Source organism: Thermobia domestica, chromosome 12 (assembly GCF_964235325.1).
Source record: "Thermobia domestica chromosome 12, izTheDome1.hap1.1, whole genome shotgun sequence".
Lineage (NCBI taxonomy): Eukaryota > Metazoa > Arthropoda > Insecta > Zygentoma > Lepismatidae > Thermobia > Thermobia domestica.
Genome location: NC_137465.1, coordinates 60,632,632 through 60,644,890, shown reverse-complemented (window position 1 = coordinate 60,644,890; position 12,259 = coordinate 60,632,632). Strand labels below are relative to the sequence as shown.

At 34.9% G+C, this 12,259-nt stretch overlaps 1 protein-coding gene across 2 annotated transcripts in view; it reads right to left on the bottom strand.

The window, feature by feature from the left end:
• Positions 1-12,259, bottom strand: part of LOC145666479 (isatin hydrolase-like) — a 125,824-nt gene that overhangs the window by 17,622 nt on the left and 95,943 nt on the right. For both annotated transcript variants that reach the window (XM_081733735.1, XM_081733736.1), the window contains exon 2: positions 1,822-1,943. In XM_081733735.1, the coding sequence (XP_081589861.1) occupies positions 1,822-1,943 (122 nt within the window). The remainder of the gene's footprint in view (positions 1-1,821; positions 1,944-12,259) is intronic.

Sequence of the window (12,259 nt, the reverse complement as noted above, 5' to 3'; positions counted from 1 at the left end):
CTAACGCATAGGGATGAACACGAGTCAAGCTAAAACTCGACTCGAATTCATGTCGAGTTTCGAGTCAAGTCAAGGGTAATATCCTCGAGTCGAGATCCGAGCCGATTCAGTTTTTCACGTCGAGTTTCGAGTCCAGTCGAGTTTGATAAATGGCTCGTTCGTTTTAAGTCGTCTTGAAATCTTGGCCTGATTACACTGGAAAACGAAAGCCATGGAATACTTTGAGTGTTGTTCACGAGAGGAGACACTACTCGCATCTCGTCTCGTCTCGATAACGGGACCACAAGAGTTTTTTTTTATAACAAGCTCAGCTCGGCTCGGCTCAACTGAGAAGATGACTCAAGCCAGCTCACTTGGGGTGAACCATCGGCTCGAGCTGGCTTGGTAGGGATGAGCTGGCCATTTGCTCGGTTCGGCTCAACTGAGCCGAGGGCTCTAGCCGAGTCGTTTGGGTGAGCTGTTGGCTCGGCTCACTTCTCGGTTCGGGTCGATAGTAAATGAGCTGTGAACCAAGCTGCTCGAGTCGTTGACAATTCTAAACCTGGGCCGAGGAGTTTTGAAGATATTTGGCCAGTGCCCTATAACTTTTAACAGTGTTTGGCTCGAGCCCGAATACTCAACCTAGACCCTCAACCCAAATTCAGAAGCTCGTGAACAATATCCTTGTCTCCTAGACCTCACGACTACCGAGGTTGGCAATCAATTAGTTTTTTAGTATTCAAATACAAACCGCCTATCTTTCTTTTTATATACAGTGATGTTATTATTATTATTATTATTATTATTATTATTATTATTATTATTATTATTATTAGCTAATAATAATAATAATAATAATAATAATAATAATAATAATAATAATAATAATAATAATAATAATAATAATAATAATAATAATAGCGGTAATAATAGTAGTACGGAAAATTGAAGTCATATTTTTTTCACATTTTTAAAGCTTCGGACCTAAAAATAACGCGTTAGTAACGCGTTACTTTCGAAGTAAAGTAACAGTTACTTTTTTGGGGCAAGTAACGCGTTACTAACGCGTTACATTTTAAGAGAAAGTAAAGTAACTTGTAACGCGTTACATTTTTACAAGTAACTTACCCAACACTGGTTATTCCGCGGCACTCGTGGATAATCGGGGTTTTACTGTATATGCCGAAGGAAAGGCTACTTAATTGCAATCTAAATGAAGTATAAATTGACTTTCTCTTTTAATTACGAGTTGAGTTGTGTGTGTATTAGTAAAAGTATACGATCTTATCAGTAGAGGAAAATCCTATAAAGGCCGGGAGAATAAAATACTTTTTTTTTTTTTTTCAAACAAATTATGGTAGAGTTGAGAAATTTTGCATAAGGACTTACGTTGTCATTCTGAATACAAACAAAGAAGACATTTTTCATCAGAACGTTTGCATGCAAGCCCAAATCCCTATTTCGGGAATTAAACGTATGTACAGAAAAATACTTCACACGTGTACTAACGAACCCAAATTCTACTTCCATGCTAATGTAAGTGTGGTTAAGGTCGGATAAGTTCTGTAGACAGCGTACGGTATACTTTCTTTGTTTTAAAAAGTCAAATAGAGGATGATAGCTACACCCCGCTTAAGTAAAAAAGAAACTCTTATCCATAACTTCAAGCCCTAGCGCAAAGTTAGATCCTGAAGAGTCTTATAAACTACTTTCAATACAGTAATAAAATGTCATATGAATCATTAAAAAGTCGCAATATAACGGAATCCCAGCGTACGAAATGCTGTAGATTCAAACTCGTTTATCAGGAGCACTTCAAAGGAATGAAACAAAATATCTCACCTGGAGCTATGAGATCTTTCAATGGTATCTGGTCCACTGTAAGACCGACTTTGTTGAAATGTCGAGGAGCATCAATATGAGTTCCAGCGTGCTCTATCGTCTGGATTTGGTTTAATTCCAACCTGGAAAATGAATCAAAATATCTACATCAGCTAAAGGAATCATAACATATAGGCCTATTTACTGATACGTGTGTTAGAGTGTTCAAATTTGTTTAGTTCTACATTCTAAAAGTTGAACAATATATTCTCTGAGTATTTGTGTAATGAATATTTAAACGAAACTGTTCCAGCAAATTAATTCAAATAAACGAAATTATTCGAAATTATTTAAATAACGAGCGATTGAACAGTTTTTCAAATATCGAATATTTTTTTTTTTCAAATGAATATTTGAATAAACAAATACGAATTATATTCGAACAGTTTTATAAGAAATAATTTATAAGGTTGTACGACGGCTGATCAATAAAAATTGAGACTGATTATTATACCGCAGTTTCTTTTGTTGCCGAATGCTGGCATATTTGATAATTGAAATTGTGTTTCGTGAACACTCTCACTAGGAGGCAGCATTGTCGTATCGGTAGGTTTGGGAGTAATCCGCTGTGTTTTTAGACACTGCTCTTCCATTTTGCCTCACAACGTGCTGTGTCTATGCATACAATGGAGGTTACGTGTTATAGTATTTCAAAGGTTTCTGTATTATTTATTTCACGAAATTCCAGATACAAGCCTGAGAAGTCAGATAATCGAAAACAAAATGGTTTGACAATACCGCCAGACATATATTTCTTATTTCTGTAAAAACCTTAGCAAGAATGGATAGTAAGTTTATCTCGAATCTCCTGATTTCGAAGCAAAGTCGCTAACTACCAGCTTATGTCCACTCGATATTATGATGTAAAGTAGCAGAGTTTTTAAGAATTGTTTAGACCCTGTTGGATATTGGGCCTATATCCGCTATTATTCGAAGCCAGTTGTTTGATTATAAATTTTCGTACCATCCATAAATTTTCATACCATCAATTATTTTGTGTCCGAATCCATAAAGATCTTTGTTTTAAACCACAAGAAACATTTAACACCAAAAGTAATTTTTCATATCAAGTCGTATTATCTTGGGAAGAAAGCATTTGGCCATAGAGGAATCTGTGAAATTTCTCAGGGTACCTTTAATCAAACAATTTGTTAATTGAAAACTTTCTTTTAAAGTTATCCAAAAACAGTCTTTTCTGTGTATCTTCTAGTTCATCCTACTCGTAAGAGAGAGCAGGAGAAGCAAGAGCGATTTTCTTAGAGATTTCGATTTATTAATACATCAGAATTCTTTTTAAATATTCGGTTTCTTTTTTAAAATTACAATAAATTTATTCGGGCACTTACAAAGCTTTTTTTGGTTTCATTTTAAAGCAAAATGGATTATGTTTTGATTCGTGTATACAAGGTACCAAATATTACCACTGCAAGCGCTAGCAAAATATTTAAAAAAAGATGGCTGCCTTGTGCCTTGACTGGTCCCGAGCGCGCTGTATGCTTGATTTGAAAAATCGAAGTCTACGACAATTGTGCAACGGAATTTTCCTACTGACAAGGCAGGGTACCTCGGTGTAACACGCCAATTGTGATAAGATTTCACAGACAGAGAACATCGAAAAAGAAGCGACACGCATTCTTTTATATCGGCCAACAAGCGCATTATTGAAAGGGTCAAATAGGGACATACAAATGGGGTCAAAATGAGATTATGTGGAATATAGAGAGAACGAGAAGAGAAATCGGTAGAGGTTAAATGTACGAAATACTACCCATCGTCGGCACAAGGCAATGAAGTAGAACACACCCATGCGAAGAAAGAACATCCGGAAATGGACCAATCACGGGTACAACATTTTCACAGTATGTTACGGAAATGAGCGAAAAGGGTGGTAAGGAACAGGAAGAGAGAAGAAACGAAAACAGAAAATACGCGTTTTTGCTTTGGGTGCGTATGTTGCCCGTATACGAAAGAGGGAGAACACACAGGAAGGATGCAAATGCCGTTCGTATAGACAGCCAGCGAGACAGTACTGCGCATTGGGTTGCATATATCACGTAATGGGAACAAAGATGCATAGCAGACTAGAATGTAATAACAGGTGGTCCACATACATAAGATAAACAGCAACAGTAATATCAGTACCATGCATCAGTATCAACATTACATCATTAGAAAAATACGCATACAACATCATTGTAATAGCAACATTTTTGTTTTTGTGTTACTACTGTCTACACACACTTTCGTTTCCAACATCCATCTCATCATTGTTTCCATGACACGATATATGCAACCCACTGCGCAGCACTGTCTCGCTGTCTGTCTGTACGAACGGCGTTTACATCCATCCTGCCTGTTATCCCATCTTCGTGCATCGAGATGAATCTGCGTCAATTTCGCATATGGGCAACATATGTACCAAAATAAAAAAATCTCTGTTTTCGTTTCTTCTTTCTTTCTGCTCATTACCACTTTTTTCGCTTATTTCCGTAACACACTGCGACAATGATGTACACGTGATTGGTCCATTTCCGGATGTTCTGCTTTCTTCGTATGGGTGTGTTTTCTTAGAGATGCAAGGGCTCGAAAAAAATAATAAAATAAAACGGCTTTTTTGGGAAAAAACGGTTTTTTCTGCTTCGCTTTTTTTTTGCTTGGGAAATTTTGGGCTTTTTTCAAAATTCTGCGGGTAAACGGCTCCTGAACGGGACATGTTATCATCTGCATGATCTTCAAATACACTCTCAATAATTAGTCAGATATCTAGTCTCAGCAAGTCATTATCGCACTTCACATCTCTCAACAACTGGTGTTTCAAGGTTGAATGAACTTTCTCTTTTTCCTGAAATTAGCATTGCAACCTTCTGTCTTAAGATAAAAAAAAAAAAATTAAATCTAAATATTTAACAGAATAAGGAGATATCACTAATAAATTTAATTTCGAGAGTACACTAAGTAATACGAAGTACATCGCACATAATCTTATTAACTTCCTAGTAATGATGGGAGACAAGACCTGAAACTTAAGGCTTTTATAAGATTCAGGAGTGGTAGTTAAGTCTTGCGAGTGGCATCTTTCTGGACTATCTTCTGAAACGTAAATCAGTTTTATCAAAACGACTCAGGAGATTCTGCTTATATTTCATAAATAAATATTTAAATCCAATAACCCAAGAATAATGTGTAAAACAAATCCTTATTTAAAAATATGCAGGAAAGGTAATTTCCTGTTAGGGCTGTTTTTTTTTCTACTACGGCATGCGATTTTATTGATACTTCCTTCAACTTGCAGAAATAACTCTGTTTGGGATTGCAATACATCAAGTTTACGTGAGGTAAAAGGAGTAAATTCTACCCGATGTTGCACGTTTGAACATACTCATACAAAATAATTTATTTAAAATATGTGTACATTTATCTTTTTTATCGCATTCATACAATCCTCACTTGTTGCGATTGAAAATAGTAGGGTAAACGGGAACAAACACCCCAGACTTTGGGATTTCTAAGAAAATAATTTTCTGTGAAGATGTTCGCCAAAATTGCTTGATTTTGACATAATAAAGAGTATAGTTTGTTTATGGCTTAACAAACATCCCAATGCATGTAGTTAAAATAGATCAAGGCCCCTTTATTCTCCCGATATTCTGAAAGTTATTTCCGCAATAAATTTCGTGAAAAGTATTCGCTATTGAACAACGTAGTATATATATATATTGCTTGCGATTTAAATTAGTGAAGAATGGGGATAATCCTAGGTAGGTCTTCCCGCTGGCACTTGAAAGTCTCTTCAATGGTAACTTTCGTTAAAAAAAAAAAATGCATTGTAGTATATTATTTCTGATGCCTCAAATTTGCCACAATTTCCTTGAGTTTAAAATTTTCAAGCCATCTTTCAAGCTTTTTTTCCTTTTTCCGCAGCGCGGCTATATGAAACTTGGACGTACAGTTTAATGTCGAATCCGAACCACTATCATTCAATAATCTCCTGCCGGGAATCGAACCCGGCTTCTCGTCCACCTAAAGGGCGCGAGCTAGACATAGACCTGCTGGAAGGGCTTTCCATCTATAGACGTAGCCAGAACTTTTCGTATGGGTATGCACAAAGGTAATTAATTCCTATTCTCCATCTTACTATAACGTTCTTACGTGCTCATTTGATCTAGCTTTAAGTGGATTTCGAAAACATAAAATGTTATTTTAAGGAATCATTCCGTCTCCTTTGGCCTAGCCGGCATAATGTGGGACGTTAAACTGAATGAATGATGACAAAGGGACGTATATTTCCCCTGCAATTTTTAACTTTTAAGTACGCCAATGTAGTGGTAATAATTTATACACTACCATTACACTGCCAGTCCTAAGCCTGGATAAAGTGTGAAGGGAAGTTGACATTGCGCCTCGAGGTTGTAGCCTACTTAGTACAACCTACTAGTAGACAGTATATAATTTATCGTGACATTTTATAAATGACAATATCGCATGTTATAAATTCATGTGGATATTCTAACCAGCAGTATTTTGCTTAAGATGTGCTAACACACTGAATAATCTCTTGAAAAAAACATCCAAATTTAAGGCGCCAACACCTGGAAATCGCCCCCCTCCAAAAAAAAGACTGTTTTAAAATGTTAAATTACACTCGAATACTAATCTAGCAAACAGTAGGAAATATTTTTCATACTACTACTTCTAATATTATTATTATTATTATTATTATTATTATTATTATTATTATTATTATTATTATTATTATTATTATTATTATTATAAGCATCGTCGATTTTCTTATGACACGGTCTTTTTTTTTTTAGTTTAATGTTCCATGATTATGCTTCGAGGCAGTGGCATAGAGAGGGAGGCTCACCCAGCTCGACCTCCCCCTTAGTGGCATAATATCGAATATGATTTTGTATTCTTATTTGTGATTCCGATGTTTTGACTTTTTAAAAAATATAATTTATCATCACAAAATGTATTTTCAAGTCATATTCAAAAGAATAACTTCTTCATTCTTGATTGATTTTAAACTCAAGGAAATTGTGGCAAATTTGAGGCATCAGAAATAATATACTACAATGCACATATTGATTTTTTTTTTTTTTTTTTTTTTAACGAAAGTTACCATTGAAGAGACTTTCAAGTGCCAGCGGGAAGACCTACCTAGGATTATCCCCATTCTTCACTAATTTAAATCGCAAGCAATATATATATACTACGTTGTTCAATAGCGAATACTTTTCACGAAATTTATCGCGGAAATAACTTTCAGAATATCGGGAGAATAAGGGGGCCTTGATCTATTTTAACTACATGCATTGGGATGTTTGTTAAGTCATAAACAAACTATACTCTTTATTATGTCAAAATCAAGCAATTTTGGCGAACATCTTCACAGAAAATTATTTTCTTAGAAATCCCAAAGTCTGGGGTGTTTGTTCCCGTTTACCCTACTATTTTCAATCGCAACAAGTGAGGATTGTATGAATGCGATAAAAAAGATAAATGTACACATATTTTAAATAAATTATTTTGTATGAGTATGTTCAAACGTGCAACATCGGGTAGAATTTACTCCTTTTACCTCACTTAAACTTGATGTATTGCAATCCCAAACAGAGTTATTTCTGCAAGTTGAAGAAAGTATCAATAAAATCGCATGCCGTATTAAAAAAAAAAAAAAAAAAAAAAAAAAAAACAGCCCTAACAGGAAATTACCTTTCCTGCATATTTTTTAAATAAGGATTTGTTTTACACATTATTCTTGGGTTATTGGATTTAAATATTTATTTATGAAATATAAACAGAATCTCCTGAGTCGTTTTTGATAAAACTGATTTACGTTTCAGAAGATAGTCCAGAAAGATGCCACTCGCAAGACTTAACTACCACTCCTGAATCTTATAAAAGCCTTAAGTTTCAAGTCTTGTCTCCTATCATTACTAGGAAGTTAATAAGATTATGTGCGATGTACTTCGTATTACTTAGTGTACTCTCGAAATTAAATTTATTAGTGATATCTCCATATTCTGTTTAAAATATTTTATCTTAAGACTGAAGGTTGTAATGCTGATTTCAGGAAAAAGAGAAAGTTCATTCAACCATGAAACACCAGTTGTTGAGAGATGTGAAGTGCGATAATGGCTTGCTGAGACTAGATATCTGACTAATTATTGAGAGTGTATTTGAAGATCATGTAGATGATAACATGTCCCGTTCAGGAGCCGTTTACCCCCGATAATAATATAAAACCTCGAAAATAAACCATACATTTCGAAAAGATATTTCAAACAGTTTTACTTGTCAACATATTTACATTATGAATTCCAAAGGATTAACCAATGTATATAATAAGATTTTTTTTAACCTCCTACATGCAAAAGTAAGCAGGGTTGGCAAGAACCATGGTTGTTTTCGAAAATGCCAAAGACCCGTTTTTTTGGGAGGGGAGTTTAAACTTTTTTTTTTTTTTTTTTTTTGTTTAAACCAGGTTTTTTTGAGTTTAGATATTTTGCTTTATGTATTTATATTACATATTGACAAAAATAAGTTTGTTTCACCTTGGTGTTATTATGCAACAACGGGGTTATGCTGGAAGAAGTCACATAAGCTTAAAGAAGTCCGGTCAGTAAATTTCTTAAATTGAGAAACTCTCGCCCTAGCCATCGGGAAAATCCCGTCATTACTCTAAATGTAAAACAATAACGGAAAAATCCTGTTATTTCTTTGCATGTAAAATTTAAAGGTCAACGTATCATAATCAGTACGCTAAAACTGAGGCATTAAATTACAAATTTAGTACGTACATATTATTGAAAGTATAATCCAAGCTAATGTTGGAAGCTACGTAGGCAATCGATAAATTTTGCCAATTTATATCAATATATTTAAGCAACCTTGGCTTCTTTATAAAACAACAGGCATTCAGGCATGCAGAAATATACAATTTAGTTTCGTTTCGTATGTTCAGGCTTAACATCCTTACGTAATACCAAGGTTATCAAGGAGAAGACTTTCGCTTAAAGTTACATCCGAACTGCTACTTCGCTTACGCATAAAAGAAGGTTGTGGTTCGACCGAGAATTGAACATGGGACACCTTGATTAAAAGGTGAAAAGGAAATAAAACTAATGCAGAAGGTTTGATGTGGGGAAACGTCACCATGGAGTTCACACGATTCACATTTTTCGTTCTTTTTATTTTTTTGGTTTAAACCAGTTGTTTATTAACAAAAAAAAAAATAGCTAGTGTAAACCAGCCAACCCCAAAAGTAAATACTTCTTTAAGAAAATACACAAATAAGTAGCAAAATTCCATGTAGTATTTTTACTTCAAAATATTCCATACTCTCTTTTTGGAACAAAATAAAATTAAAATACGACATAAGAAAAATACTTAGATTTATATGATACACTTAAAGGCTGCACATCTAGAGCTTTTGGTTCTTGAAATTCTACAGTTTTATATAAGCACCATCACGGTTTACTCAGTCCTCAAGTTTTCTGTATTTTTAACAAGAGGGATTCAACATATGAAGGGTGCGAGGCAAGAATATGGTAACCCATAATTTTACTATTTTAAGGAATTAGAGATTTTCTGCTGCTCAATCCATTTTGAAAGTTGAAAAGCTTATTTTTCACATAAGACTATACATGAAGGATTAAACGAAGCGGTATGCATTGCTGTCTATCTGGTGCTGCATAACTCAGCAATTGAAAATGTGTTAGTTACCATGTTCTTGGCTCACACCCTTCATATCATTATGGAATTCTCCCCACCCCACCACCACTAAAAAAAAATGACTACGGAATATATTTAAGTTAAGATAAATACAACTGCACAACAAACATGACTGAATGGAGCTTTTGCGCTTCTATCGGAAAGTCTGGGATTCAACTCAGCATTCGACCATTCTGACAAAGCTTTTCTTCATTCCATCTGTGAAGTATAAATAGTGCGTGTACAGTGAGTTGGCCGACTTCCTTTCTTATTGTTTTTAAATCGTTATTATTACTAATTACCAACAGTGACGGTTTTGCGAAGGTTAGGGGGGCGGTCTTTCGGACAAGCCTGTTCCCCAAAATTACGGAATGTCTAAAACAAACGAAATATCTATTACTTATGCCTTTACTCATAAACTTCAAGCTCCTCCCAAATAAAATTAGGACAGTTTAGAAAACGAAACAATCAGAGAAACCCGTTCCAAAATACGTTTCTAAATCCGCTACTGATTATTTGTATAAATTAGTATTCAAGGTTGTATCCGGAAAATTATTGCTAAATCGTTGCACAGCTACAATATAAAAAATGTGGAAGTACGGTTAGACGGATATATTGAAAAACGTACGCTTTGACGGATATATAGAAAAACGTAAGTTTAACTTTTGTGCTAGAAGCTAGAGTACTAAGCTCTTAGAAATGAAACACAGATGACAAACTGAAATGATCCCGAGAAGAAAAAAAAACGTCGATAACTCAAAAGTTAAAATAAAGTTAAATAGCCTCTAAAATTGCCCTCAAATACTACATTCTTCATGTTAGCTTTAATTCGTAAAACATGTGCTCCATCCTTCTTGATGGTGAATTTTAGAGCGAAATATGGCATTTAGGTCGTGGAATTCTTATCTAACTATAGAATATACTATACGAAAGCTATTTAGATAGAAAAATCATGACAATGAAAAAAGCCAAAATTTCCAAAATTCTCGTTTTTTTTCCAAAAAAGCCGGCTTTTTATGTGAAAAAAAACATCGATTCAAAAAAACCGGCTTTTTTTCATCTCTAGTTGTTCTTCATTGCCATGCGTTGACTATGGGTAGTAGTACCTACATTTAACCTTTTCCGATACCTCTTTTCGCTCTCGATATATTCCAGATAATCTCATTTTACAAACTGAATGAGATATGTATATCCCTATTTGACCCTTTCAATGCATTTGTTGGCCGATATAAAAAATACGTGCCGCTTCCAGTAGCGTAGCCAGGATGTGTGTTTGGGGGGGGGGGAAGTGCTGTTATAGGTACATGTAGAAAAATTACAAACAAAAAAATATATAAACATAAAAATACATAAAAAATTACAAACATCAAAGTACCAAAGTACAATGTCGGACCTCTGAGCCACCGCGCCCCCTACGGCAGAGAGAGACGGATGATGAAAGCAAGTAAATAATGATGGAATAATTGGTGGAATGAGAATGTGGAAGGAAACAGGAGTACCCGAGAAAACCCACAGACACGGTGTTGTCCACCACAAAATTACTTGGCCGGGAATCGAACTGGAGTAGTTTTGGATCTATGGATCTTTAAAGTTCATTTTTTTTTCATATTTTTAGCAGCCTACAACTTCGATATGACAGAGTTCTGCACCCAGGTTGGTTTATACTTTTTATCTTATATTGGTGTCAGGAATCACCTCCCAAACATTGTCGGTGTTGTTTTGAAACACCCTTTCTACAGTATAGTGCAGTAAATTCTACATTTTACAGTTTAAAAATAGGATTTTCAGATTGAATTGGGTGGTCTAGATTTTGTGCGTTGTTCCGAAATCTGTTACAATCGAGGTCGGTAAAAATCGTCCCCATTAATACTGGCGCGTGTATTCTACTTTCTGATTCAATTAAAGCAAACAGATTTTTTTTTTAAGTGCATGGAGTGCAAAAAATGAGTAGGAAAGAAAAGTGTTAAAATTTAAATGACGTGAAATGGTCAATCATATGCTCTTTCCTTGTCACTTACCTCCGTAGTTTTGATACTTCGTACTCCCTTGTAGGCGCCATCTTTTGCTTTTTAATGACATGAAGAGACTTACCAACATGCCACGTCAAGTTGAAAATCGTACATACATAGCTACAATGTTGGCGTTCTTTCTTATTTTTCTCTGTTCTCATAAGAATAATTAATGCTCTTTTGAGGAACGTAAATGTTAGAAAAACATGAAAAAAAAAAAAAAAAAAAAAAAAGACATGAAATCTGTTTGCAGAAAGAAAATCTAAAACCCTAACACACTGAAGCAACAGCTAGAGGAAGGAACTTGAATTTGCTACAGCGAACATTTTTAGTCATAAATAATTTTGCGTTCAGTTTCACGAGTTCCTGGTTCATTCGACTAGAAATAATAGATGGAAGTGTAACTTTTTTATGAGCAACTCGATCCCAAAAATGACTGCATGCAGATTGAAGTCTAAAAAGGAAGTTATAAATGATACAAGTTCGGGCAGGCAATGTCAAAACTAGTGGAAGTGAGATTGGAAGAATAAAGAAATGAAAAATGCAAAGCGGCTCATCTTCTGCAGTTCTATACGGGAAAAGTTGGATGGATACAATTTAGCTAGTGCATATTGCCTGATGGAATCATTAAGAAAAAATAGGTCTAATTTAAGATACGCTCGAGTACACTG